Source organism: Balaenoptera acutorostrata, chromosome 1 (genome assembly GCF_949987535.1).
Source record: "Balaenoptera acutorostrata chromosome 1, mBalAcu1.1, whole genome shotgun sequence".
NCBI classification, from domain to species: domain Eukaryota; kingdom Metazoa; phylum Chordata; class Mammalia; order Artiodactyla; family Balaenopteridae; genus Balaenoptera; species Balaenoptera acutorostrata.
This window is the reverse complement of record NC_080064.1, coordinates 89,054,781-89,080,389: the sequence shown is the minus strand read 5'-3', so window position 1 is coordinate 89,080,389 and position 25,609 is coordinate 89,054,781. Positions and strand designations below refer to the sequence as shown.

The 25,609-nt window shown below is 40.5% G+C and overlaps 1 protein-coding gene and 1 long non-coding RNA gene across 3 annotated transcripts in view; one reads left to right on the top strand and one right to left on the bottom strand.

Moving 5' to 3' along the window:
* The window catches only part of DBT (dihydrolipoamide branched chain transacylase E2), a 45,599-nt gene extending 35,736 nt beyond the window's left edge, over window positions 1–9,863 (top strand). For both annotated transcript variants that reach the window (XM_007169528.2, XM_057529543.1), the window contains 4 exons: window positions 1,456–1,533; window positions 3,583–3,774; window positions 3,914–3,985; window positions 7,944–9,863. In XM_007169528.2, the coding sequence (XP_007169590.1) occupies window positions 1,456–1,533; window positions 3,583–3,774; window positions 3,914–3,985; window positions 7,944–8,111 (510 nt within the window). In that variant the 3' untranslated portion in view covers window positions 8,112–9,863. The remainder of the gene's footprint in view (window positions 1–1,455; window positions 1,534–3,582; window positions 3,775–3,913; window positions 3,986–7,943) is intronic.
* LOC103003352 (uncharacterized) lies at window positions 5,269–12,253 on the bottom strand. The gene is made up of 3 exons (XR_449935.2): window positions 12,171–12,253; window positions 6,445–6,636; window positions 5,269–5,301 (listed from the first exon to the last, which is right to left on the bottom strand). It is a non-coding gene; the product is annotated as an uncharacterized LOC103003352 (long non-coding RNA).
* Window positions 12,254–25,609: the final 13,356 nt, after the last annotated feature.

Genomic DNA, 25,609 nt, shown 5'->3' with positions numbered 1-25,609 from the left:
GAAGAGAGTGCCACCCCTTGTTTCAGACTGGGTTCCTCTTACTGCTTCCCGTGACAAGTCTGTTTTGCAGCAAGGACAGTCCAGCTTTTTAATATGTTAAATTTATTTCATGATTGTTTTTCTTTATTGTTCCAGTCTGAATGAAATATCTGATCTTTATTTTGAAAATAAAAGTTAATATGCTTTGTTTTAAAATAACATTTTTTTTCCAGTCTATATAATTTTAGAACATTTGGAAAATACTACAAAGTATTGTACAGTGGGAAAAAAGGATCTCTTATCTGTGGACACACACCTTGTTTTTCCTGTTACAAAATTTGGATTATACTCAAAATACTGTTTTTAATGTATAACACTTTAACCTTAGTTATGGATTTTTATATAAAGAAGATTAAAGTTATAGTTATCAAATCAAATGCTTAATAAAACTTTCCTTAACTTTCTAGTTCAAGGATATGACTTCTTTTTTTCTGTCAAGACCACTGACCCACAGACAAAAATAACACTTAACACAACGCACATAAAGAACTCTTAATTGGACAAGATGAAGGCAGTAGGAGAGGGAATTCTTTTTAGGGACAATTTTAAGCATTTTTATTTTCCTTTTTTTGGGGCTGTGCCACTTGGCACTGCTTACAGGATCTTAGTTCCCCAGCCAGGGATTGACCCGGATCCACAGCGGTGAAAGCGTGGAGTCCTAACCACTGGACTGCCAGGGAATTCCCTATTTTCCTACTTTTTAAACTGACTATAAGGCATGACAACCAAATGCAGTGTGTGAACTTTGATTAGATCCTGGATGGGCAGAGAAACAGCTATAAAGAATATTTTGGAGACAGGTAAATCTGAACATGGGCAGAAGAGAAATGGTAGTAAGAGAAAAAAGGAAAAGGGAAAGGGAGAGATTAAGGCAGGAGAAGGCACAAATGCCATCAGTTCTGGGAAACGGGCTCTAAAGTAAATGTTTGCACCAGCTCTGCCCTTCGCTTGGCCAAGGATACCAGGTGGAACAGTGGCCTCTCAAATCCTTATCACTTGTTCTTTCTACACAGGAAAATAGCTTACTGCCTCTTTGTGTTTTAATTCCAAGTGTTTCTTTGAACTACAGGTTTGCTTCTCACGGAAACCTTAAGACTCTACATGTAAGTGAGGAAAACATGTAGAATTTAGACCTTTTTTTGGTACTTTGGTCAGTCTGCATAGTTACTTTGAAAATCTCCTTGATGTTTACAAGCTCCCTGACTACTTTATCTTTTATTCTTAAATGATAAGGGTAACCTAGTTCCACATTGCTGGGAGGTAACATAGGGAGTAATATGCCTGGTACATGTAGACTTGCAATTAAACTCAGCTTAAATAAGGGTTCTTTCCTTCCATCCTTTACATCTTATTGCTTCAAATCCCCTATCCTTTCCAAGCTAAAAGTGCTAACGTTGTATTTCTCTCTCTAAACAGGCTGCTTCCTTGGGATTACTACAGTTTCCTATCCTTAATGCTTCTGTGGATGAAAACTGCCAGAACATAACATATAAGGTTGGCTATGTGCTGTGATAAATAAAAGTGCAAATGTGCTTGTAGGTTAAAGAAGCTTCTATTATACCTCAAGTGGTGATCTTCTTCAAACTGGAAATTAAAGTATGGGGTAAAACATTAAACTGAAGATAAATCTGTTGCTATTGATGTTGGTTTTACTGGTTAATAATTAATGATATTATTCAGATATGCAGATTGCCATTTTTAACCCCTTTTGGTTTTCTGGTTAAAATAATGGAAATATACAGCTGTGAGGCAATGGTTTACATTTCCCATCGTACATACCCTCTCCGCAAACAGAAGAGCTCTCTCAAAATGGAATTCCTGCAGTTTTTAAAACAAGAATAATTTAGGGACTTCCCTGGTGGTCCGGTGGTTAAGACTTCGCGCTCCCAATGCAGGGGGCCTGGGTTCGATTCCTGGTCAGGGAACTAGATCCCTCATGTTGCAAGAAGATCCCACACACAGCAACGAAGATCCCACGTGCCGCAACTAAGACCCGGCACAGCCAAATAAATAAATAAATAAATATTTTTTTAAATAAATAAATAAAATCACATGCTTGTGTATTGATACCCATTTAAAAAAGTAGATAAAGGGATTTCCCTTGTGGTCCAGTGGTTAAGAATCCGCCTTCCAATGCAGGGGATGCGGGTTCGATCCCTGGTCGGGGAACTAAGATCCCACATGCCGCGGGGCAACTAAGCCCTGAGCGCTGTGGAGCCCGTGCACCACAATTAGAGAGAAGCCTGCGTGCTGCAACAAAAGATCCCACGTGCCGCAACTAAGGCCTGGTGCAGCCATAAATAAATAAATAAATATTTTTTTTAAATTAAAAAAAAAATAAAACAAGAATAATTTAAATGAGCAAAGTACTGAAAGTTTGAATTCATTGAGTGAACTCTTCTGTTTGGAGTGAAAGTTCATTAAAGCTGAGAACTCTTTTGAGGATGCGGCCCTTACTTGTATTTCTTATTAGAAATATACACCAGGAAGTGAGCTTTACGTTGTGGGGGGTTGCATCTAAAATCTTTCCATGTTATTAATACAATTTCCTCATTAAGTATATACTTGTTGCAAACAATTCAGACAAGAAAATAGTGATATTTACCTTCAGTCCCATAATCCTAAGATAACTCACTGTTTATGCTGAGATGTACATCTGTCTAGGATTTTATTTTTACACAGTTAAAAAATATGGAATTATATATATTATATATATATATAATATCATATATCTTTTTAAATTTAAAACGTTTTTCTTTTAACTATTTTCTTTTCTATTTAATATGTTTTAGACATCATTACATGTCAGTAAATATGGCTTTGTTTTCATTTGTTTAGCCAGTGACTTATTGATAAACATTTTGATCATTTGCACTTTCTCAATCTTACAAACAATCTGACTCAACATCTCTGTTCATCTCTACATACTTTTGCATTTATCTCCTTAGCACACATTTTTGTAAATGTTGGTACGTACTGTTAAATGTTCTCCAGAAAGTATATACCAGCTTACACTTCCACTAACAATGGATGGAAATAATCTATTGCCCTATATTCTTACCAAAAAAATTTTATCTTTTTCAAAAAAATCTTTTAATTAATTAATTTATTTTTTTTTGGCTGTGTTGGGTCTTCGTTTCTGTGCTAGGGCCCTCTCTAGTTGCGGCGAGCGGGGGCCACTCTTCATCGCAGTGCACGGGCCTCTCACTATCGCGGCCTCTCTTGTTGCAGAGCACAGGCCCCAGTCGCGCAGGCTCAGCAGTTGTGGCTCACGGGCCCAGTTGCTCCGCGGCATGTGGGATCTTCCCAGACCAGGGCTTGAACCCATGTCCCCTGCATTGGCAGGCAGATTCTCAACCACTGTGCCACCAGGGAAGCCCCGAAAAAGTCTTTTAAAATTATTTCTTTTAAATCATCACCAATATGGTGAAAATAGTTTTCTATAGTTGAGTTCATAAGGCAGTGAAGGTTGAGACTTTCTTTTCCGTTAGCTTATGAAAAGGCTGCTGTATAATTGTTGTTTGTTTGTTTGTTTATTTTTAGGCTTCTCATAACATTGGGATAGCAATGGATACAGAGCAGGGCTTGATTGTACCTAATGTGAAAAATATTCAGATCCGCTCCATATTTGAGATCGCCACTGAATTGAACCGCCTCCAGAAATTGGGCTCTGCAGGTCAGCTCAGCACCACTGACCTTACAGGAGGGACATTTACTCTTTCCAACATTGGATCAGTGAGTAATAGTGATGTTCAAGTTCATAAACCATAACTTAAGATTTGTGACCATATGCTCAGTTAAAAAATATAAACTTCAATTTGCCATTTGTTCCTCAGAAGCTTAATTTTTCTACTCTATTTTGTTTGTTTTTTAGATTGGTGGTACCTACGCCAGACCAGTGATATTGCCACCCGAAGTGGCAATTGGGGCCGTGGGAACAATTAAGGTATGTTTGCTACATAGTTGAAAAAAGAGTTTAAGCAAATTGGGGTAGGAAAAACAAAGAAGAGTGACTGTTTCTGAGGTTTTTCCCCTCACTTTGTAGGTTTGAGTATGGTATTGGGTTTAGTAAGCCAATTATTTCTTCCTGAGAACTAGGTCTACAACTCCGGTGGCTGCCTCTGTAGAGTAAATGCTTGTGATCTGAATTGTTTCTGTATGGATCAACCATTGTGGATTATGCCAGGCACAGGTGTGAGTCTTTATGAATAATCACAAATATAGCCAATCTGAGTCTATCAAAATATCTTTATTTCAGAATACCAAAGAATAATAGTAAGCCAATCCAAATTATTATTTATAACGGGAAAACACCATTGAGAGCGTTTTTCTTAAACTTTGCTCTGTTCAACAATCATTGGGAGTGCAGTTAAAAATGCAGATTTCTTGGCCTTGGGGACAGAGCCTCCAAAGTTTACATATTAAACAAGAACCCATGTGTCTATGTTATAGGAGACTGACTTAGAATAAGGGTTGCAGTGATTCTTTTTTTTTTTTTTTAAAGTAACTTGCCCTATTCTTTTTTTTTTTTCTTTTTTTAATTAATTAATTTATTTATTCATGGCTGTGTTGGGTCTTCGTCTCTGTGCGAGGGCCCTCCCCAGTTGTGGCAAGCGGGGGCCACTCTTCATCGCGGTGTGCGGGCCCCTCACCATCGCGGCCTCTCCTGTTGCGGAGCACAGGCTCCAGACGCGCAGGCTCAGCAATTGTGGCTCACGGGCCCAGCTGCTCCGCGGCATGCGGGATCCTCCCAGACCAGGGCTCGAACCCGCGTCCCCCGCACCGGCAGGCAGACTCCCAACCACTGCGCCACCAGGGAAGCCCTGCAGTGATTCTTAACCCTGGCTACACATTAGAATCATCTGGAGAGTGTGAAAAAAGTGCCCAAGCTCGCCCCATACCAACTGCACCAGAATTTGGGGGGGGCTGGGGCTTGGGCATCCCTATTAACTCAGGGTTGAGAACCACCAGAGTTAAAGAAATAAGCTCATAGATACCATTTCAATACCACCATTATTAAATGTCATTGTCACTACATTAACCTTGATTTTGATCTTCACGTTTTCAGAAGAAGCTTGCTTCTTCTCTGTATTTATAATGCTTCCACATGGAACATCTCTGGGACTTGCTTTTCATGAGTTTATTACTTTCATGTTGGCATCCAAAATCTTCACAGATACTTTCATTCAGCCTTTGATTTGCTTTCTAGCAGCTGGTACTTTGGCTGCTAAGTTACTCCCTCTTCTAGCTCTACTTTCCCTTCTGGCACACAGAAGAGACAGGGAGGAAAAATAAGAACACATAGCATGACACTGTTCTGTCCAAATCAGGAGTTTCTCTAAGGGATTAACTTCTCTATCACTCATCCGCCCCCAACAAGCATTCAGCATTTGATTCTCAAAGAATTCTGACTTTTTGCAGCTTACAAACAAACCATCATACCTATTTAACAAAGTTTTGTTTTCCCTTTTCCTGAAAGCAGTTTGTTTTCTTCTGAATTGTACATATAGGTATATAATTTTGGTAAACTATACATGACAAAGTTTAGCATTTTAATCAAAGTGTATGTTTCAGCAGCAGTAGGTACAGTCACACTGTTTGCAACAATCACCACCGTCCATCTCCAGAACTTTTTTATCATCCCAAACTGAGACTCTGTGTGTACAATATATACCACATTTTGTTAATCTATTCATCTCTAGTGAGTATTTGGGTTGTTTCCATTTTTTGGCTATTGTGAATAATGCTGCTATGAACATTGGTGTACAATTATCTGTGTGAGATGCATTTTTTCAGAATCATCTTACTCATGGTTTTTTCAAGTTATGAAGCATAGTTCTTGAAGTATAAATCTTCATAATGACTTAATGTAGTTAATCTTTGTTGGGTAGGGACAGTATTTCATTCCTTTCTCCCTTTGGGTCATCTCTCCTTTGCTATCTTTTGTTTTCACTGTAAATTTTAAACTGTCACTAAATAGTCTTAAGTCACTAAAACCTCCACATTCCTCAATTCTCAGTCCTTATCTTTCTTGACCTATTAGCTGCACTTGAGTTGATCAATACCGCCTCTTTGGAAAAGCTTCTTTGCTGCGACTTGCAGAAAACCTCGCTAGTCTGCTTCCCCCCTACCTAGTGCCTGTTCCCTCTGAGTCTCCTTTGCCTGTACCTCCTCGTCTCCCAATCTCTAAACATTGGAGTACCCCAGGGCTCAGTTCTGGCCCTTTTCTTTATCTGATCCAGTCTCACGGCTTTAAATACCATTTATATGCTGATGGCTCCCAAGTTTATATCTCCAGACCAGACTAGACCTCTCCTTTGAACTCCAAACTCTTATTTCCTACTCGGAAGTCTAATTAGGCATCTCCAGTTTCCTGCTCCTTCCCTCACCACCCCACCCTCTCACCTGCTCCTCCTGAAGTCTTCTCCTTTCAGTGACTGGCCATTCTGTTCAGAAACCTCCAATAGCTTCTCACCTCACTCCAAATCAAAGGCAAACTAGCTACAGTGGCCTACCATGGCTCTACACCGGTGCCACTCAGTGTGACTGGGACCCACATCAGGCTGTGACTGTTGTATCCGGCCTATGAGGGGAGAACTACAGAAGGGGAGAGGAGGGCTTAGAAACCTTCATTGCCCTTTGACAGAGTGATTTTATGTCTACTGAACCTAACAATAAGAGGTGGATCTTAACATTTTGTATATCTTTTTATATCATTATAAAAAGATAATATATTTTTGATATATATTCACTTTTGATATATTATTTATTTATTTATTTATTTATTTTTATATTTATTTTTGGCTGTGTTGGGTCCTCGTTTCTGTGCGAGGGCTTTCTCCAGTTGCGGCAAGCAGGGGCCACTCTTCATTGCGGTGCATGGGCCTCTTCACCATCACGGCCTCTCTTGCTGCGGAGCACAGACTCCAGACGCACAGGCTCAGCAGCTGTGGCTTACGGGCCCAGTTGCTCCGCGGCATGTGGGATCCTCCCAGACCAGGGCCCGAACCGCCTCCCCTGCATTAGCAGGCAGACTCTCAACCACTGTGCCACCAGGGAAGCCCCTATTTTTTAAAAAAAAAATAGCCTGCAATGAATTAGCTTTTTTTTAAATCTGTTTTTGGAAAAGTCAGAGACAGACTGGGAAGCATAACTGTTGTCTTAGCAACATGCCCCCCTTCAGCCTGCTCTTTCTGTGACCTCATCTCCCACCTCTCACCCCGGCCCCTCCACTGCGGCCTCCCTGCCAACTTTGCTGGTCCTCCAACACTCCAGCCGTGCTTCCCCCCGTCTTTCTCCACGTGTCCATATGGCTTGCTTCCTCACTGCCTTCAGTGAGGACACCTTCTTGGTGAGGCTTTCCCTGCCCACCTGTTAAAAAAAAAAAATGCAACCTCTCCCCTATTTCCACCTCCTGCATATAATCTCTATCTCCATTCCAAAGTGCTTTAGTTTTTCATTTGCACTTTTCACTATCTAACACACTATATATATTTTACTTATTTATCTTAATCGTCTGTCTCTCCCCATTAAAATGTTAGCTCCAAGAGGGCAAGGATTGTTATTTGTTTTGTTCATTGCTTTATCCCCAGAGTCTAGAAGAGTACCTGGTACATGGTAGATGCTCAATAAATAGCTGTTAAATAATTGAAATCTGAAATGAAGTTTACTGTACATACGGAAATTAGACAGGCGACAGGAAATACCTTGGAGAAACTCTGAAAGCTTGAAGCACACACTCACAAAGATGGGAAGAGTAGTAGTTGGCATTATCAAAAGTCATTTGGGATGCCCATTTCTTCTCTATTATAGGGAGGGAGGTTTGCCTAATCTTTCACCATTGTTTTTGCTAGAGCTTGCTTTGAGCAAGTGAAGGCTGACTCTGTCCTTTTCCTTATTTGTAGGCCCTTCCCCGATTTAACGAGAAAGGGGAAGTATATAAGGCCCAGATAATGAATGTGAGCTGGTCAGCTGATCACAGAATTATTGATGGTGCTACAATGTCACGCTTCTCCAATTTGTGGAAATCCTACTTAGAAAACCCAGCTTTTATGCTACTAGATCTGAAATGAAGATTGATAAGACATCCTTGAACTTTCTGAGCTTCGAAAGAAAATGCAGAGCCCAGCTGTGCAGCACACGTTCCTCATTGCAGTTTGTATTGTAAATGATTTGTAATGTATGATTACAGTTCTGAGACACAATATGTATCACTATTCTGTTAGGATTTTTACTGAAAAGGAATAATGGTATAATAGTTCTCCTGGGCTGTCACATTTTATAGGTCATAGTACAACTTCTTATAGTGCTGAGGTCTTTGTGTCAATGGATTGAAACTGGCAGGGACAACAAAATGAATATTACTGAAAGACAGGCCGCCATATACAGTATTTGCCCTATTTTTTTCTTTCTTTTTATTTTAGACTAACTCTTTTTATAAACTTTTTTTAATTTATTTTATTTATTATTTTTGGCTGCGTCGGGTCTTAATTGCGGCACGCGGGATATTCGTTGAGGCATGCGGGATCTTTCCTTGCGGCACGGGATCTTCACTGTGGTGTGCGGGCTTCTCTCTAGTTGTGGCGTGTGGGTTTTCTCTCTCTAGTTGTGGCGTGCGGGCCCCAGGGCGTGTGGGCTGTGTAGTTTGTGGCGCACGGGCTCTAGCTGAGGTACGCGAGCTCAGTAGTTGTGGCGCACAGGCTTAGTTGCCCTGGGCATGTGGAATCTTAGTTCCCTGACCAGGGATTGAACCTACATCCCCTGCATTGTAAGGCAGATTCTTTACCACTGGACCACCAGTGAAGTCTCTAAACTAATTCTTAATGAAATTTTTCAATTATACTTAGTTGGGAAAAGGAATTTATATGCAAAAGTATTTTCTATTTCCCCACAAGAATGCAAATTATTGTATAAAATAAGTGCAATTGTATTTACCTTTTAAGATATCCTGGAGTGTGTGTTGCTCTGTAGAGGTTATCATCTGTAAATGTCTTATTTGTATAAATTAATATCTTTTAAAAGGGAAAATTATAAGCTAATCTTAAAAATGCCCAATTATAGTTTTATAGCCAGTAAGGCCATGAAAAGTATTTGTTTAAAGTGGATATACTTTTAGAATTTGGTAATGGTTTAGTGTTTTATTGGGAAAAACTTCACCTTTACAACCTTGCTTCAATGTAAGGAAGGTACTTTAAATGTAGCAACCGCTGACATTGTGTTACATTCAGAAGTCCATTGCCTTTTAACTTTTTTTTTTACTTTCTTGGTCTTCAGCTAAAAAAATAGGATAGATTAAGAAGTTAGGGTCTATTCTATTCTTCATATCCTGAGAAGGAATATGAATAAGGGGAGAGAGAAGACTAATGGGTAATTATGGACATTAAAATAAAATAATAAATTTTGCACAGAAATAAAGGTATCCTCATGATCATTTTGTTAGAGGCCCACTTGAATCAGAAATTCAGGTTGTTTCTAATATTGTCTAATTGAATACTGTATGTTCAAGTGAAGTTTTGTGACAGAAGAAGTTGTTTTAATGTCTACTTGATTTTTTTCAAAATGGAAATGATGTATAATTCAGAAAATAATGGATCTAATGAATGTTATTTTTAAAATTCAGATAATATGAAGAGTTGCAAAGAAAATAAAATCAACCATAATCCAACCACTATTAACATTTTGATCAAGGTATCTGTATACATAGCTATTCTTTTTATGAAAATAAGATTGTGCTGTATCTACTATTTTATAGTTTGATTTTATAAATTTAACATTATGAGTCAATAAACAGTTCCACATTATGATACTTTTAAATGGCTGCATAATATTCTATTGTTTGCATTTATTACACATCTAAATGTTAAACATCTACTGTATACGAAGTGTGATGCTAAGCAGTGGGTACACAATGCCCATCCTCATGGTTCCTGCCTTCACTGGGCTTACAGTCTAGGGAGGGAGACAGATATTTAATAATCATAAAAATAAGAATATAATTAACTCCTAAGTAGGAGAAAACAGGGTGCTATGCGAGCATCTAATAGAAGTTACTGATCCTGTCTGGGAAGATCAGGAGAGGAGGTACCATAATTTAACCAATTCCCTGTTGACGGCATTTACAGAATTTTAAGTGAAGAATGACATGATCAGTAAAAATTTCCCCTTCACTTAAGAAATGTGAAAACTAGGAGAACAAGAGCTTTGAATTAAGTATGTAATATGTTCTCCTAAAAGTCCAACATCATTGGCTCAGAATAAACCCTTGAGCTATCTGTTCTATCCCAAATCCCTGCCATTACCACCTTCTCTTTTGTCTCATCCTTTGAGAATTCAGCAAAGGATTTGCTTTCCATTGTGTGTTGGACCTTTAAGATAAGAGGATCCACTGGGAGGGATGAGGGGGCCAGGAGCACAGCCCTAGTAGCAGTGCGGATCCGCAGGGCTCCACACGTCATAGGGCGGGAACTGTTTAAAACAAGGCCTTAGCCGTATTCCTAAAGGTCGAAATTAAAGGGAAGAAGCCAGAAAATTCAAGTCCTTCACTAGTATGTCTGGAGGTTGGAAGGTACTATATGTCCATGGGGGAGAAGCCAAAGTTATTGGCCCCAAATTATTGTTGGGAGCGCCCAACAAGAAAATCAAGGTTCCATTCATTATGTGGGTCATTCCTCTGATTTTGAAAAGGAAGCACAATAGGGAAGGAAGTTTGAAGGACAGAAGCCAGATTGGTATTAATTTCCATTTCAGAGATCAAAATGTACCAAATCTTGAAACATTCCAAGAAGTGGTTATGTAGGGAAAAGAGAGCCCACAAGCCTGTTTCGGCATTTCCCATGGCTTTCCAAAGTGGGTCCAAAAGGTCACTTGATGGGGGCTTCCCTGGTGGCGCAGTGGTTAAGAATCTGCCTGCCAATGCAGGGGACACGGGTTCGAGCCCTGGTCTGGGAAGATCCCACATGCCGCGGAGCAACTAGGCCTGTGAGCCACAACTACTGAGCCTGTGCGTCTGGAGCCTGTGCTCCGCAACAAGAGAGGCCGTGATAGTGAGAGGCCCGCGCACCGCGATGAAGAGATGGCCCCCACTTGCCACAACTAGAGAAAGCCCTCACAAAGAAACGAAGACCCAACACAGCCATAAATAAATAAATAAATAAATAAATAAATAAAGACTTTCTATTTAAAAAAAAAAAAAAGGTCACTTGATGGATTTCTTTGCTGACTTCTAAGTAAACTACAGTTTGAGAAAGATGATGGAACTCACTCAGCACTGCCCTGCAGCCCCGAAGTACAAACCTTTCCTTGACGTCTTCAGACTTATTTAACATTCACCCTATAATTGATTCATTAGTCCATTCTGCACATATTTATTACTGAATACATGTATTCAGTTCCAGGCCCTGGGATATACACTGTGGGTAAAGATGAAGAAGATAGATGAAGTTTCTGACCTCACAGTGAGAACTCTGGCTGGTGATTAAAGCCTTCACCAGAAGTGGGTCTGTGCCAGTAACATGGAGGAGAGCAGTGCTTCTAGAGTTGAGTTGTATCTCCAGTCAGTTCTTTATGGTGGTTTTGCTCCTTCCCTATAAACTTTTTCTCACTGAGGTTAGATCATCGTGTCTCCTTTACACACTAGGCCTGCCTCATCAATCCTGACTCACAAACCGTACACCTAATAATAAGATAGACTCTGTCCTTAGGTCACACAGACACAGGCCATTCAAGCTCTTCAGGTTACGGTTTGGGTGTTGCTTTTCATGAGGCAAGCAACATAGGGGACCTACATGAGCCCAGACATTTAGGGAGCAATATGCAAGGGCTGTACCATCTGAGCATAATATTTTCAGAGTGCACATAAAAGAGCTTCTAATTAAACTACCATCAATGAGTCATCTAGCCTCTATGCTCGTGAAATAGTGGTAGAGAGGGAAAAATTGAGTAAAATTTGAGACAATAATTATAATAGTGTCAGGCACCGCTAATGCTTTACATATATTCATTCGTTTCATCTCTCCAGAAACACTATGAGGTAGGTGCAATGATTAGCCCCATTTGAGGAAACAGAGTTTAAGCACTTAGATGCGTGTGGATTAACATACTCTAAAGAAGTATAAAAAGCTAAACTACTATACCTCACTTCGTGTTCCAAATGCCAGGATTGTCCATGATTTTATGCTGTTTGAGAAACCGGTATTATTGAGCTAAAAGAAAGAGAGTTTTTGTTTGTCTTAGGGATCTTAGCAGTTTGAAATGCTCCCTGAAGGCCCTGCGTTCTCCAGGCACCGAAAGGAAGGGGTTTTGGTGTTATGAATTCTCTGCAGCAGTAGTTTATGAGAGCAGCATGATGTCAGTTCACCTCAGAACAGCATCTACCAACATCCTCCTGTTCTCTTACTGAGCCAGCCTTTACACACCAGAACCAAACTGTAGAAGAGAGCTGGCTATTGGGGATTCTCAGAGTACAGGATGCTTCCTTTAGGAATGAGAGTGAAACCTGAAGCTGCCTGCAGTGACGTCCCAGTTGTTCCTGGTGGCCTGTAGCAAAGCATGAGGACGATATCACGTTCTTCGGGAGATGATCAAAGGAAAATCCTGAGGCTTCCAGAGGAAAGGATTGGGGTCTCAGTCCTTGGAGACAATGCCTTATCTTCCGCAGGTACAAGCACTCGAAAACTAGAAAGAGGTAAGCACAGAATTTGGGTTTCAGAAGATCCTCTTATGCGCTTTATCGTCCGTCATAATGAATTAGTCCCCATTCCCTGAAAACAACATGCAGTGTATTTCATGTTTCCATGCCTTTGCTGGGCTTGTTTCTCCGCTCTGGTCTCCACCAGAAGAAAATCCAGAACAAGTCACTTCCTTTCTTAGACCTCCTCTGACTGCGCCTCCCTACGTTTGAATCAATGTTTATTTTTCCTCTCTCTCTCCTGCTTTGTCCACACCTCCAACAGGACTCATGCAGTGATGTAGCTGGATGACTGTGTCTTCACTGCTGGCCTGTGAACCCTCTCAGTAGCCCCAGCTCAACTGCCTAGTACTCAGTATGTGCTGGTTGACTTAAATAGAAATCTATGCCCTGGATCTGATTATGTTTTTTTATGAAGTCCTCATGTAACATTGAAGCATTGCCAATGACCCAGAAAAGTATAATGTGAAGCAACCATGGCCATGAGGCAGCTCTTATATCTATGGAATGACTCTGAATGGCTATGCTTGCTACAGGAAAAGTATCTAGAGGAAAAGGAATCTGTTCAAACCTCCTTATAATTGGTAAGACATTTGTTTTAAATTTTTGACAAAAGACAGTTATATTTTCTATGTGTTGTGTATATTTCGTAGTTCATTGTAATTCCTCAGTTAATCAGAATGTTTAGTGCTTTCAAGCTCATTTTAGATTTTATAGAACTTGGATCATTATTTTGCTTTTTAAAATGTTTACTACAAATGATTCATTTATGCCACTACACCATGTGACTAAGCAAAGCAATGATTTATCTGAGGCCAAGCAGGAAATAACACAGCCAAATTCTCCAATGTTATTTATATGGGAAAACAATACCCACATTACAGGTGCATTTACTATGCCAAAAAAGTAGAAACTACTTAATTTATTGACTTACTGATTTATTGATTTATGCCCTGCCATTTTCAGAAAGAATTTAAGAAAGCAACTGTGTCCATAGTCATATTCACCACATTTGAACAGTATAACTATCATTGTTGTGTTGTCGTTTATAGCTACATTTAAATAATTTTTTTATAAATAAAGTTTTATTGGAACACAGTCCCACACATCCTTTTATGTATTTTTTTTTTTTAATGCTCTATGGAGTTGGGTTTTTTTGGGGGTTCTTTTTTTTTTATTTTTTGGCTGTGTTGGGTCTTTGTTGCTGTGCACGGGCTTTCTCTGGTTGTGGAGAGCGGGGGCTACTCTTCATTGCGGTGCTTGGGCTTCTCATTGCGGTGGCTTCTCTTGTGGCGGAGCACAGGCCCTAGGCGTGTGGGCTTCAGTAGTTGTGGCTCGCGGGCTCTGGAGTGCAGGGTCAGTAGTTGTGGTGCACAGGCTTAGTTGCTCCACGGCATGTGGGATCTTCCCGGACCAGGGCCCGAACCCGTGACCCCTGCATTGGCAGGCGGATTCTTAACCACTGCACCACCAGGGAACTCCACATTTTAAATTAAGCATCTCAGGACTTCCCTGGTGGTGCAGTGGTTAAGAATCCGCCTGCCAATGCAGGGGTCACAGGTTCGATCCCTGGTCCGGGAAGATCCCACATGCCGTGGAGCAACAAAGCCCACATGCCACCACTACTGAAGCCTGCACGCCTAGAGCCTGTGCTCTGCAACAAGAGAAGCCACCACAATGAGAAGCCTGCGCACAACAAAAAGCAGCCCCCGCTCGCCGCAACTAGAGAAAGCCCATGCACAGCAACAAAGACCCAACGCAGCCAAAAACAAACAAACTAAAAAAACAAAAGGAGAGAGGGAATCTTAAGTTCAGTCTTGATTTTTCTCTGTTTTTCCAGAGAGACACAGACAGCACCAAGTCAGTTGTCTTCATCCCACTTCCTAGTTCCGCCTTTTTGCATCCCAGCCTTGCCAAAACTGAATTTTCGTTCCTCTGGTTGATAAAAACTTATTCAGATAATTTATATATCCTTGGTAACCATCAGAAACCTAACTTGGCATCCACAGAATTTCCGTGAATGGGTCTCCCAGGGCATCCAACCCTGGGAAATCTACTCAGGGGACAATCTGAGTCCTTCCTGACTCAGTTCCTTCTCTGATACTCTTGATCAGGTTTTAGGAAGTAATTCTCTAGTCATCTTCTCTCTCTTTTTTTTTTCTTTTCTCTCTCTCTTTTTTTTAACATCTTTATAGGAGTATAATTGCTTTAGAGTGTTGTGTTAATTTCTGCTGTATAACAAAGTGAATCAGCTATATGTATATATATATTCCCATATCCCCTCCCTCTTGCATCTCCCTCCCACCCTCCTTATCCCACCCCTCTAGGTGGTCGCAAAGCACCAAGCTGATCTCCCTGTGCCATGCGGCTGCTTCCCACTAGCTATCTATTTTACGTTTGGTAGTGTATATATGTCCATGCCACTCTCTAACTTTGTCCCAGCTTACCCTTCCCCCTCCCTGTATCCTCAAGTAAATTCTCTAGTAGGTCTGCGTCTTTATTCCAGTCTTGCCCCTAGGTTCTTCATGACCTTTTTTTTTTTTTAATTCCATATATATGTGTTAGCATACGGTATTTGTTTTTCTCTTTCTGACTTACTTCACTCTGGATGACAGACTCTAGGTCCATCCGCCTCACTACAAATAACTCAATTTCGTTTCTTTTTATGGCTGAGTAATATTCCACTGCATATACCTGCCACATCTTCTTTATCCATTCATCTGTCGATGGACACTTAGGTTGCTTCCATGTCCTGGCTATTGCAAACAGTGCAGCAATGAACATTGTGGTACATGACTCTTTTTGAATTATGGTCTTCTCAGGGTATATGCCCAGTAGTGGGATTGCTGGGTCATATGGCAGTTCCATTTTTAGTTTTTTAAGGAACCTCCATACTGTTCTCCATAGTGGCTGCACCAATCTACATTCCCACCAACAGTGCAAGAGGGTTCCCCCTTCTCCACACCGTCTCCAGCATTTACTGTTTGTAGATTTTTTTGATGATGGCCATTCTGACCAGTGTGAGGTGATACCCCACTGTAGTTTTGATTCACATTTCTCTAATGACTAGTGATGCCGAGCATCCCCTCATGTGTCCGCTGGCAATCTGTATATCCTCTTTGGAGAAACGTCTATTCATTTCCTCTGCCTGTCTTTGGATTAGGTTGTTTGTTTTTTGATATTGAGCTGCATGAGCTGCTTGTATATTTTGGAGATTAATCCTTTGTCAGTTGCTTCGTTTACAAATATTATCTCCCATTCTGAGGGCTGTCTTCTTGTCTTTTCTATGGTTGCCTTTGCTGTGCAAAAGCTTTTAAGTTTCATTAGGTCCCATTTATTTATTTTTGTTTTCATTTCCATTACTCTAGGAGGTGGGTCAAAAAGGATATTGCTGTGATTTATGTCATGGAGTGTTCTGCCTATGTTTTCCTCTAAGAGTTTTATAGTGTCTGACCCTGCCTGTAGGTCTTTAATCCATTTTGAGTTTATTTCTGTTAGGAAGTGTTCTAATTTCATTCTTTTACATGTAGCTGTCCAGTTTTCCCAGCACCACTCATTGAAGAGGCTTTCCTCTCTGCATTGTATACTCTTGCTTCCTTTATCAAAGATAAGGTGACCATAGGTGCGTGGGTTTATCTCTGGGCCCTCTATCCTGCTCCACCAATCTGTATTTCTGTCTTTGTGCCAGCACCACACCACACTGTCTTGATTACTGTAGCTTTGTATTATAGTCTGAAGTCTGGGAGCCTGATGCCTCCAGCTCCATTTTTCTTTCTCAAGATGGCTTTGGCTATTCAGGGTCTTTTGTGTTTCCATACAAATTGTGCAAATTTTTGTTCTAGTTCTATGAAAAATGCCATTGGTAGTTTGATAGGGATTGCATTGAATCTGTAGATTGCTTTGGGTAGTATAGTCATTTTCACAATGTTGATTCTTCCAATCCAAGAACATGGTATATCTCTCCATCTGTTTGTATCATCTTTAATTCCTTTCATCAGTGTCTTATAGTTTTCTGCATACAGGTCTTTTTTCTCCTTAGGTAGGTTTATTCCTAGGTATTTTATTCTTTTTGTTGCAGTGGTAAATGGGAGTGTTTCCTTAATTTGTTTTTCAGATTTTTCATCATTAGTGTATAGGAATGCAAGAGATTTCTTTGCATTAATTTTGTATCCTGCTACTCTACCAAATTCATTGATTAGCTCTAGTAGTTTTCTGGTAGCACCTTTAGGATTCTCTATGTATAGTATCATGTCATCTGCAAACAGTGACAGTTTTACTTCTTCTTTTCCGATTTGGATTCCTTTTATTTCTTTTTCTTCTCTGATTGCTGTGGCTAAAACTTCCAAAACTATGTTGAATAATAGTGGTGAAAGTGGGCAACCTTGTCTTGTTCCTGATCTTAGAAGAAATGGTTTCAGTTTCTCACCATTGAGAATGATGTTGGCTGTGGGTTTGTCATATGTGGGCTTTATTATGTTGAGGTAGGTTCTCTCTATGCCTACTTTCTGGAGAGCTTTTATCATAAATGGGTGTTGAATTTTGTCAAAAGCTTTTCCTGCATCTATTGAGATATCATATGGTTTTTCTCCTTCAATTTGTTAATATGGTGTATCACATTGATTGATTTGCGTATATTGAAGAATCCTTGCATTCCTGGGATAAACCCCACTTGATCATGGTGTATGATCTTTTTAATGTGCTATTGGAATCTGTTTGCTAGTATTTTGTTGAGGATTTTTGCATCTGTGTTCATCAGAGATATTGGCTGTAGCTTTCTTTTTTTGTGACATCTTTGTCTGGTTTGGTATCTGGGTGATGGTGGCCTCATAGAATGAGTTTGGGAGTGTTCCTCCCTCTGCTATATTTTGGAAGAGTTTGAGAAGGATATGTGTTAGCTCTTCTCTAAACGTCTGATAGAATTTGCTTGTGAAGCCACCCGGTCCTGAACTTTGTTTTGTTGGAATATTTTTAATCACAGTTTCAATTTCAGTGCTTGTGATTGGTCTGTTTATATTTTCTATTTCTTCCTAGTTCAGTCTTGGAAGGTTGTGCTTTTCTAAGAATGTGCCCATTTCTTCCAGGTTGTCCATTTTATTGGCATATAGTTGCTTGTAGTAATCTCTCATGATCCTTTGTATTTCTGCAGTGTCAGTTGTTACTTCTTTTTCATTTCTAATTCTGTTGATTTGAGTCTTTTCCCTTTTTTTCTTGATGGGTCTGGCTAATGGTTTATCAATTTTGTTTACCTTCTCAAAGAACCAGCTTTTAGTTTTATTGATCTTTACTATTGTTTTCTTCATTTCTTTTTCATTTATTTCTGAGCTGATCTTTATGATTTCTTTCCTTCATCTGACTTTGGGGTTTTTTTTTTTTGTTCTTCTTTCTCTAATTGCTTTAGGTGTAAGGTTAGGTTGTTTATTTGAGATTTTTCTTGTTTCTTGAGGTAAGTTTTATGGCTATAAATTTCCCTCTTGGAACTGCTTTTGCTGCATCCCACAGGTTTTGGATCATCGTGTTTTCATTGTTGTTTCTAGGTATTTTTTGATTTCCTCTTTGATTTCTTCAGTGATCTCTTGGTTATTTAGTTGCGTATTGTTTAGCCTCCATATGTTTGTATCTTTTACAGTTTTTTCCCTGTAATTGATATCTAGTCTTAATAGTGTTGTGGCCGGAAAAGATACTTGATATGATTTCAATTTTCTTAAATTTACCAAGGCTTGATTTGTGACCCAAGATATGGTCTATCCTGGAGAATGTTCCATGAGCACTTGAGAAGAAAGTGTATTCTGCTGTTTTGGGATGGAATGTACTATAAATATCAGTCCAAACAATAGAAGTCCATCTTGTTTAATGTGTCATTTAAAGCTTGTGTTTATTTATTTTCATTTTGGTTGATTTGTACATTGGTGAAAGTGGGGTGTTAAAGTCCCCTACTATTATTGTGTTACTGTCGATTTCCTCTTCTATGGCTGTTAGCATCCACCCCATGCATTGAGGTGCTACTATGTTGGGTGAACAAATATCTACAATTGTTATATCTTCTTCTTGGATTGATCCCCCGATCACCAATATAGTGTCCTTCCTCGTCTCTTGTAACAGTCCCTATTTTAAAGTCTATTCTCTCTGATATGAGAATTGCTACTCCAGCTTTCTTTTGATTTCCATTTGCATGGAATATCTTTTTCCATCCCCTCACTCTCAGTCGGAATGTGTCCCCAGGTCTGAAGTGGGTCTCTTGTAGACAGCGTATGTATGGGTCTTATTTTTGCATCCACCCAGCCAGTCTATGTCCCTTGGTGGAGCACCTAATCCTTCTACATTTAAGGTAATCATTGATATTATGTTCCTATTACCATTTTCTTAATTGTTTTGGGTTTGTTATTGTAGGTCTTTTCCTTCCCTTGTGTTTCCTGCCTAGAGAAGCTCCCCCAGCATTTGTTGTAAAGCTGGTTTGGTGGTGCCGAACCCTCTTAACTTTTGCTTATCTGTAAATGTTTTAATTTCTCCGTTGAATCTGAATGAGATCCTTGCTGGGTAGAGCAATCCTGGTTGTAGGTTTCTCCCCCCCCAACACTTTAAATATGACCTGCCACTCCCTTCTGGCCTGCAGAGTTTCTGCTGAAAAATCAGCTTTTAAGCTTATGGGGATTCCCATGAATGTTACCTGGTGCCCTTCCATTGCTGCTTTCAATATTTTTTCTTTGTATTTAATTTTTGATAGTTTGATTAATATGTGTCTCGCATGTTTCTCCCTGGGTTTATCCTGTATGGTACTCTCTGCACTTCCTGGATTTGACCAACCATCTCCTTTCCCATGTTAGGGAAGTTTTCAACTACAATCTCTTCAAATATTTTCTCAGACCCTTTCTTCCTCTCTTCTTCCTCTGGGACCCCTATAATTCGAATGTTGGTGCATTTAATGTTGTCCTAGAGGTCTCAGAGACTGTCCTCAACCCTTTTCACTCTTCCTTCTTTATTCTGCTCCCTGGCAGTTATTTCCACCATTTTATCCTCCAGCTCACTCATCCGTTCTTCTGCCTCAGCTGTTCTGTCATTGATTCCCTCTACAGCATTTTTAATTTCAGTAATTGTGTTGTTCATCAGTTTGTTTGCTTCTCAGTTCCTCTAGATCCTTGGTAAATGTTTCTTGTATTTTCTCCATTGTCCCTCCAAGACCCTGGATCATCTTTACTATCATTTCTCTGAATTTTTTTTCAGGCAGGTTGCCCATTTTGTCTTCATTCACCTGGTCTTGTAGGTTTTACCTTGCTCCTTCGTCCATGACAAATTTTTTTGTCATTTCATTTTTTTTTTTTTTTTTGATGGGTGGTGCTGTATTCCTGTCTTCCTGGTTGTTTGGCCTGAGACGTCCAGCACTGGAGTTTGCAGGCAGTTGGGTAGAGCTGGGTCTTGGTGCTGAGATGAGGACCTCCCGGAGGCCTCACTCCGATTGATATTCCCTGGGGTCTGAGGTTCTCTGTTAGTCCAGCAGTTTGGACTCAGAGCTCCCACCACAGGAGCTTGGGCCCGACCTCTGGCCTGGGAACCAAGATCCTGCAAGCTTCGTGGCATGGTAAAAAAAAAAAAAAAAAAAAAAGGAAGAAAGAAAGAAAAAAAGGAGCAGTATGATAGCAAAGAATAAAAAAAATAAATAAAATTAGAAAGATAAAAAATAGATTAGGAAAAATAAAACTATAATTGAAACAACTGCAACAAGGTAAAACAAAACCGCAAAAGAAAAAAGAAAAAAAAAGAAAAAGCCTTGGCTATGGGGGTGGAGTTTAGGCAGGTGTAGAACTTAGGCAGGAGCAGGGTTTAGGGTGCGGTGCGACCTAGGCGGGTGGGGGTGTGATGTTTGAGCATGGGGCGGGGCCTAGGCTCAGGACCCACGCAGCAGGGAAAGGCCCTGGGGGTGGAGCCTAGGCTGGGCGACGTTCAAGCGTAGGGCGGGGCCTCTGCTTAAGACCTGCACAGAAGGGAAGTGGCAGTACGTGGAAAGGAGGGCCTCTGGACGTGGAGTTCCGGAGTTTGCAGGTAGGGCCCTAAGTGAGGGTGTGTGGGTGGGGTTTAGGCCCAGCGTGTTGGAGGGGGTCTCCTAATGTAGAGGTAGGGCCCTGGGTGGGGGTGTAGGGGCGGGGCTTGGGCTCTGCACCGCAGGAGGGAGGTTCCGAGGGCAGAGGATTAGGTCCAGGAGTCCAACAGGCTCCCTGGTGCCTACGTGGACAGGGAAAGCACTGGCCGCATTCCCTTCCGTTCCTTCGTGCCCCTCCCCCACTGTCTCCCCTAGGGTCTCCCCCGTCCCCGCTGGACCCCTAACCGTGGGTGGGTCCCACTGGGTGTAGGAACTCCTCCCCTCCCCCAGCCGCCCCTCAGGGGTGCCGGTCCAAGAGGTCCGGCCTTTATTTTTGCTCCCCCTTCCCTCCCTCCCACTCCCTCAGGACCTGCCAGCTGGAGGGGGCCTCGGTGGGCAGAGGATCAGGCCCGGGATCTCAGCAGGCTCCCGGGGGCCCAAGTGGGCAGGGGAAACCTGGCCATGCTCCCTTTTGATCCTCTGCTCTCCCAATCGTTCCTCAATTAAGCTAGTTAAGATTCCCTTGGCACACTAGTTAAGATTAATTTCCAGTTCTTCATGGCGAAGTCATTAGGGACTCAGTAGGAAATACTCTAAATACACTCTAAATTAAAAAAAATTTATTGTTGATAAATGTGATAAATGTGGAAGTTTAATGTTGAATGTCCCTAGAGCCATTAACTTTTCCTTCTGGGCACACAGTTAAATATGTACAGCTTAGCCTGCAGTTAGGTAGGGCCATGTGATTTATTTCTAGCCATTAGAATATGGGTAGAGGTGATGTAGGCCATTTCCAGATGTGTCCCATTAAACCTCCCAAGAACTCCTCCACACTCTCTCTCCTTTCTCTCCACCGCCGAGAAGCCTGCATGTTGAAGATGGCAGCTACACACAGTGGGGGACACCAGCAAAGTCCCCACCCCCCATATCCTAGCACTAATTGGTTTGAATGTAATGCAGGTGAGAAACTTTTGTTGTTTTAAGACACTATTTGGAGACTAATCTCAAAATAATACCCTAACTCTAAGCTGTCCAGTGCAATACCTACTAGCCGAATGTGACTATTTAAATTTAAGTTTTAATTATTGTGGCTATTGCACACTTGAAATGTGGCTTGTGTAACTGAGAAACTGATTTTAATTTTAATAAATTTAAATTTAAATAGCCACGTGTGGCTAGTGGCTACCATATTGGACATTGCAGATATAGAATATATCCATCATCACAGAAAATTCTGCTGGACAGTGCTGCCCTAACTAATAAAATAAACATATAGAGAAAACTGTTCTTATTTTTAAAATAATCCCCCCCCACCACCAAAACAAAAACAAAAACAAACGAACAAAAAAACCTCCCTACCTCTTTAATGGCTAATTTCCCACTACCTAAAAGAAGATTCAAAACGCTCCTTTTTCCCATTGTTACCTCTGCTGCCACTGCCTGGACAAGCTTCCCGTCCTGCTCCTTCCTGCCTTTGCCTAACTTGAGTTCAATTAGAATTGAATGGGTGGTCTTGAACCCCTTGCAGTTTGGCTTCCTTCCCTACTACTCACCTGTGCGCTTGGCAAAGTGTCTGGTCATATCTCTCTCCCAAATGTTTCCTAAATAGTTCTCTCCGGATCTACCTCTCTCCTAAGCTCATTTTCACTCTTTAGCAACTCAAGGTCACCACACGTTTCAGGGACATCTCCTCAGACAGACCAGGTCAACTCTGAACTATTTATGCCAAACCACAGATGGGTCATGTTACCATTGTTAACCCCATCAAAATAACCACAGGCTTTTCAATGTGACAGAAGGCATTCGCATTTAGACGAACACTGAAGGTATCATGAATCCTTGATGTTTGCAAGCTTAGAATTAAAAGGAAATAAATTCATTAGGAGGCAGTCCCGGTACTGAGCAGAAAGGCTCTGACCACAAGCTAATTCGTATGCGAGTCAGAGCCCTGCGAGGGAACTCTCGGCCAGCTTGCTAAAACTGAGCAGAAGAATTTGGAGACGGTCCAGAGGGGAGCCACAAAAACAACCGAAGCATGACAAGAAAAATGGCAGTTCGGTTAGGAAGAAGCCATCTGTATCAGGCTTTTACTGGGTACCATGTGGAATGTTACAACGCCCAGCATGGGGAGCAGCTGTTGTGGGTCTTACTAAGAGATAGGATGGAAGAAATGAGAACAGGTGGGAGGTCAAGAATTTAGGTTAGACACAGGGGGAAGTCAGGACGCTTAAAGGTGGGCTCACCCTCTTCTCAGCTGAGCGGGCGGCAGCCTCCTGTCACGAGCAGCACACTGCCCCCACCCACCCGCCTTCCCAGGGGAGCCATCAGACCGGGTTGAACTTGCAATAAACTATTTAACTTCAAGTTTGCTGCAAGAAGCTTCTAAGTATGTGGTAGATCGTTCTAAAAATATGGTGAAAAGGAAAGTAAAAAAAAAAAAAGAAAAGAAAACTTATAAAGCCTGTACAGAGTGCAATTATCTGGAAAAACTTAGCAATTTAATTTCCTTGAAAAATGCAACCAGAGTTCAGAGTGCAGTAACCAAGGCAAGTTAACAAAGTTGATGGCAGGTCTAAGTAAGTAATTGGAAACTGCAGACATGAATATAAATCCGAACATGACTAACAATTTGAAACATTAGATATTCAAATGTGACAGAGAGGAATCCACAGGCTAAGCCATCAGACTAACAACTCTGCAAGCCAAAGGCTCACAAATTGCGCCAGAACCTGGCCTTAACCTTATTTTGTTTCTGGCACAAGTTTAGAAGGGCCCCATTGGTTCAAGTGTTGCTTGGACAGAGCAGGACAGATTGTCAGAGAGATGGCATGATTTTTTAAAACCACCACTGTCATTTACTGCCCTAGTTTCCCAAATAAGTTTATGAATATTAAAAATATTGATATATAAATGCAGTGCGTTCCAGTTTCAATAAAATGGCATTATTTCCATAAGATGTTTCTTTTCAGTTTATAATACTTTCTAAATACAATAAAAATTCTCATAGTTTCTATCTTTATTAGCTATTAAAGGTTCTGCATGGTATTTGTGGACATATGAAAAAATAATTTTTGTAGTTCCCCTTTGAAATGTATACAATATCTCAAAAGTTGGGTCAATATCCTGGAAACAAAGTATTATGTAATTCATACAAAATTATCCAGTGAAAGTTTAAAATTTAGTGTAACTTTTATTTCCATAGAACTAAAAAGCAGTGCATAAGAATAAAAGCAGAAGGAGCATATCTTTTCAATTTGTTATGAGGTAAAAATATCTCATTCAACATATAGGAAGCCAGTGCAATTTTTGTGCCAATATTTGGTGGGTATGGAAGGGGTATCGTTTTTTCTATTTTTTTTTTCTTTCAAAGCAAGATTATAATGGCTTTTATTTTGTGTTCATCTGATTTTAGGTTTAAATTGCCCAAGGAAGTTGCATAATATTGAGTACTATTGCCTAGGTTCTATATTTCATGTGAGAATTATCTTTACATAAGAAAGACAGTTTAAGGGGAAAAATATGGCAACCACTTCATTCATAAGAGAAATTATGTTTTGTTCACTTGTATTTTGTTGGCTAAATGACATATTTGTTACCTGGATTCACAGCATACTTTTCACAAATGAAGATTAAATCATTTCCATGACCTTCTAATTTTTGGCCCATCCCCAGTAGGCTATAGAACAAATGGTTTTCATGTAATATTTTCTTGTGTCTCCACCGTTGATTGGTTTAGGGAAATGATGTGTGTGTGTGTGTATCTATCAAAAATGACAACCAATACAAAAGTCTCAAGGTCAGAAGTACATTTTAAGTACATGCCTGGTGAAATACATTAACTTTTTGTTACAAAACACATATTTAATAATAGGGAAAAGGGAATAATTAGCATTTAAAATGAGATATTCGGGGCTTCCCTGGTGGCGCAGTGGTTGAGAATCTGCCTGCTAATGCAGGGGACACGGGTTCGAGCCCTGGTCTGGGAAGATCCCACATGCCGCGGAGCAACTAGGCCCGTGAGCCACAATTACTGAGCCTGTGCGTCTGGAGCCTGTGCTCCCCAACGGGAGAGGCCGCGATAGTGAGAGGCCCGCGCACCGCGATGAAGAGTGGCCCCCGCTCGCCGCAACTGGAGAGAGCCCTGGCACAGAAACGAAGACCCAACACAGCCAAAAATAAATTAATTAATTAATTAATACATTTAAAAAATGAGATACTCTTCTCAGCCATTTTAGTAACTTCACTATTAAAGTTATTAAAACATTGCAACTCTATGGAGTAATGTGGCAGAAGTCATTTGAGACTGGCTAGAATCTGAGAGCCGGAGCTCCAGGGGAAAGACATTTGGTGCCTAATGGTATTTCCTACTGTCTCAGGAGGAAATAGCTGTTTTGTCAGACAAAGTGGAACAAGTTAGTATGTAGCTATAACTTTCTAATATAAGTATCAAAATATGGAGAAGAGCTGACTTCCTAATATTGGGCAAGTATGTGATCTGTTATTTAGGACCTTGGGTACACAAACACACACACACACACATGCACACACATTCACCCAACCTTTTTTACTGGAACATTTCCACATTAAAGAATATCAGTGTTCCAGAAAGTTCTAGAGCTGAACAAATCAGTTTTTAAAGTATTCTTGTTTGTCTTTCAAATATTTGAAGTGCAATTATAGAGGCTTCAAATTCTATCTTTGCAAGATAGAATTTTTAACATTGAAAAATTATTGATCTGATAAATGAGGGTCTCATATATTTATTTTTCTTTGTTCTCTAGAGTTATATGGTGTTTCCGTTTCAAAGCCTTGCA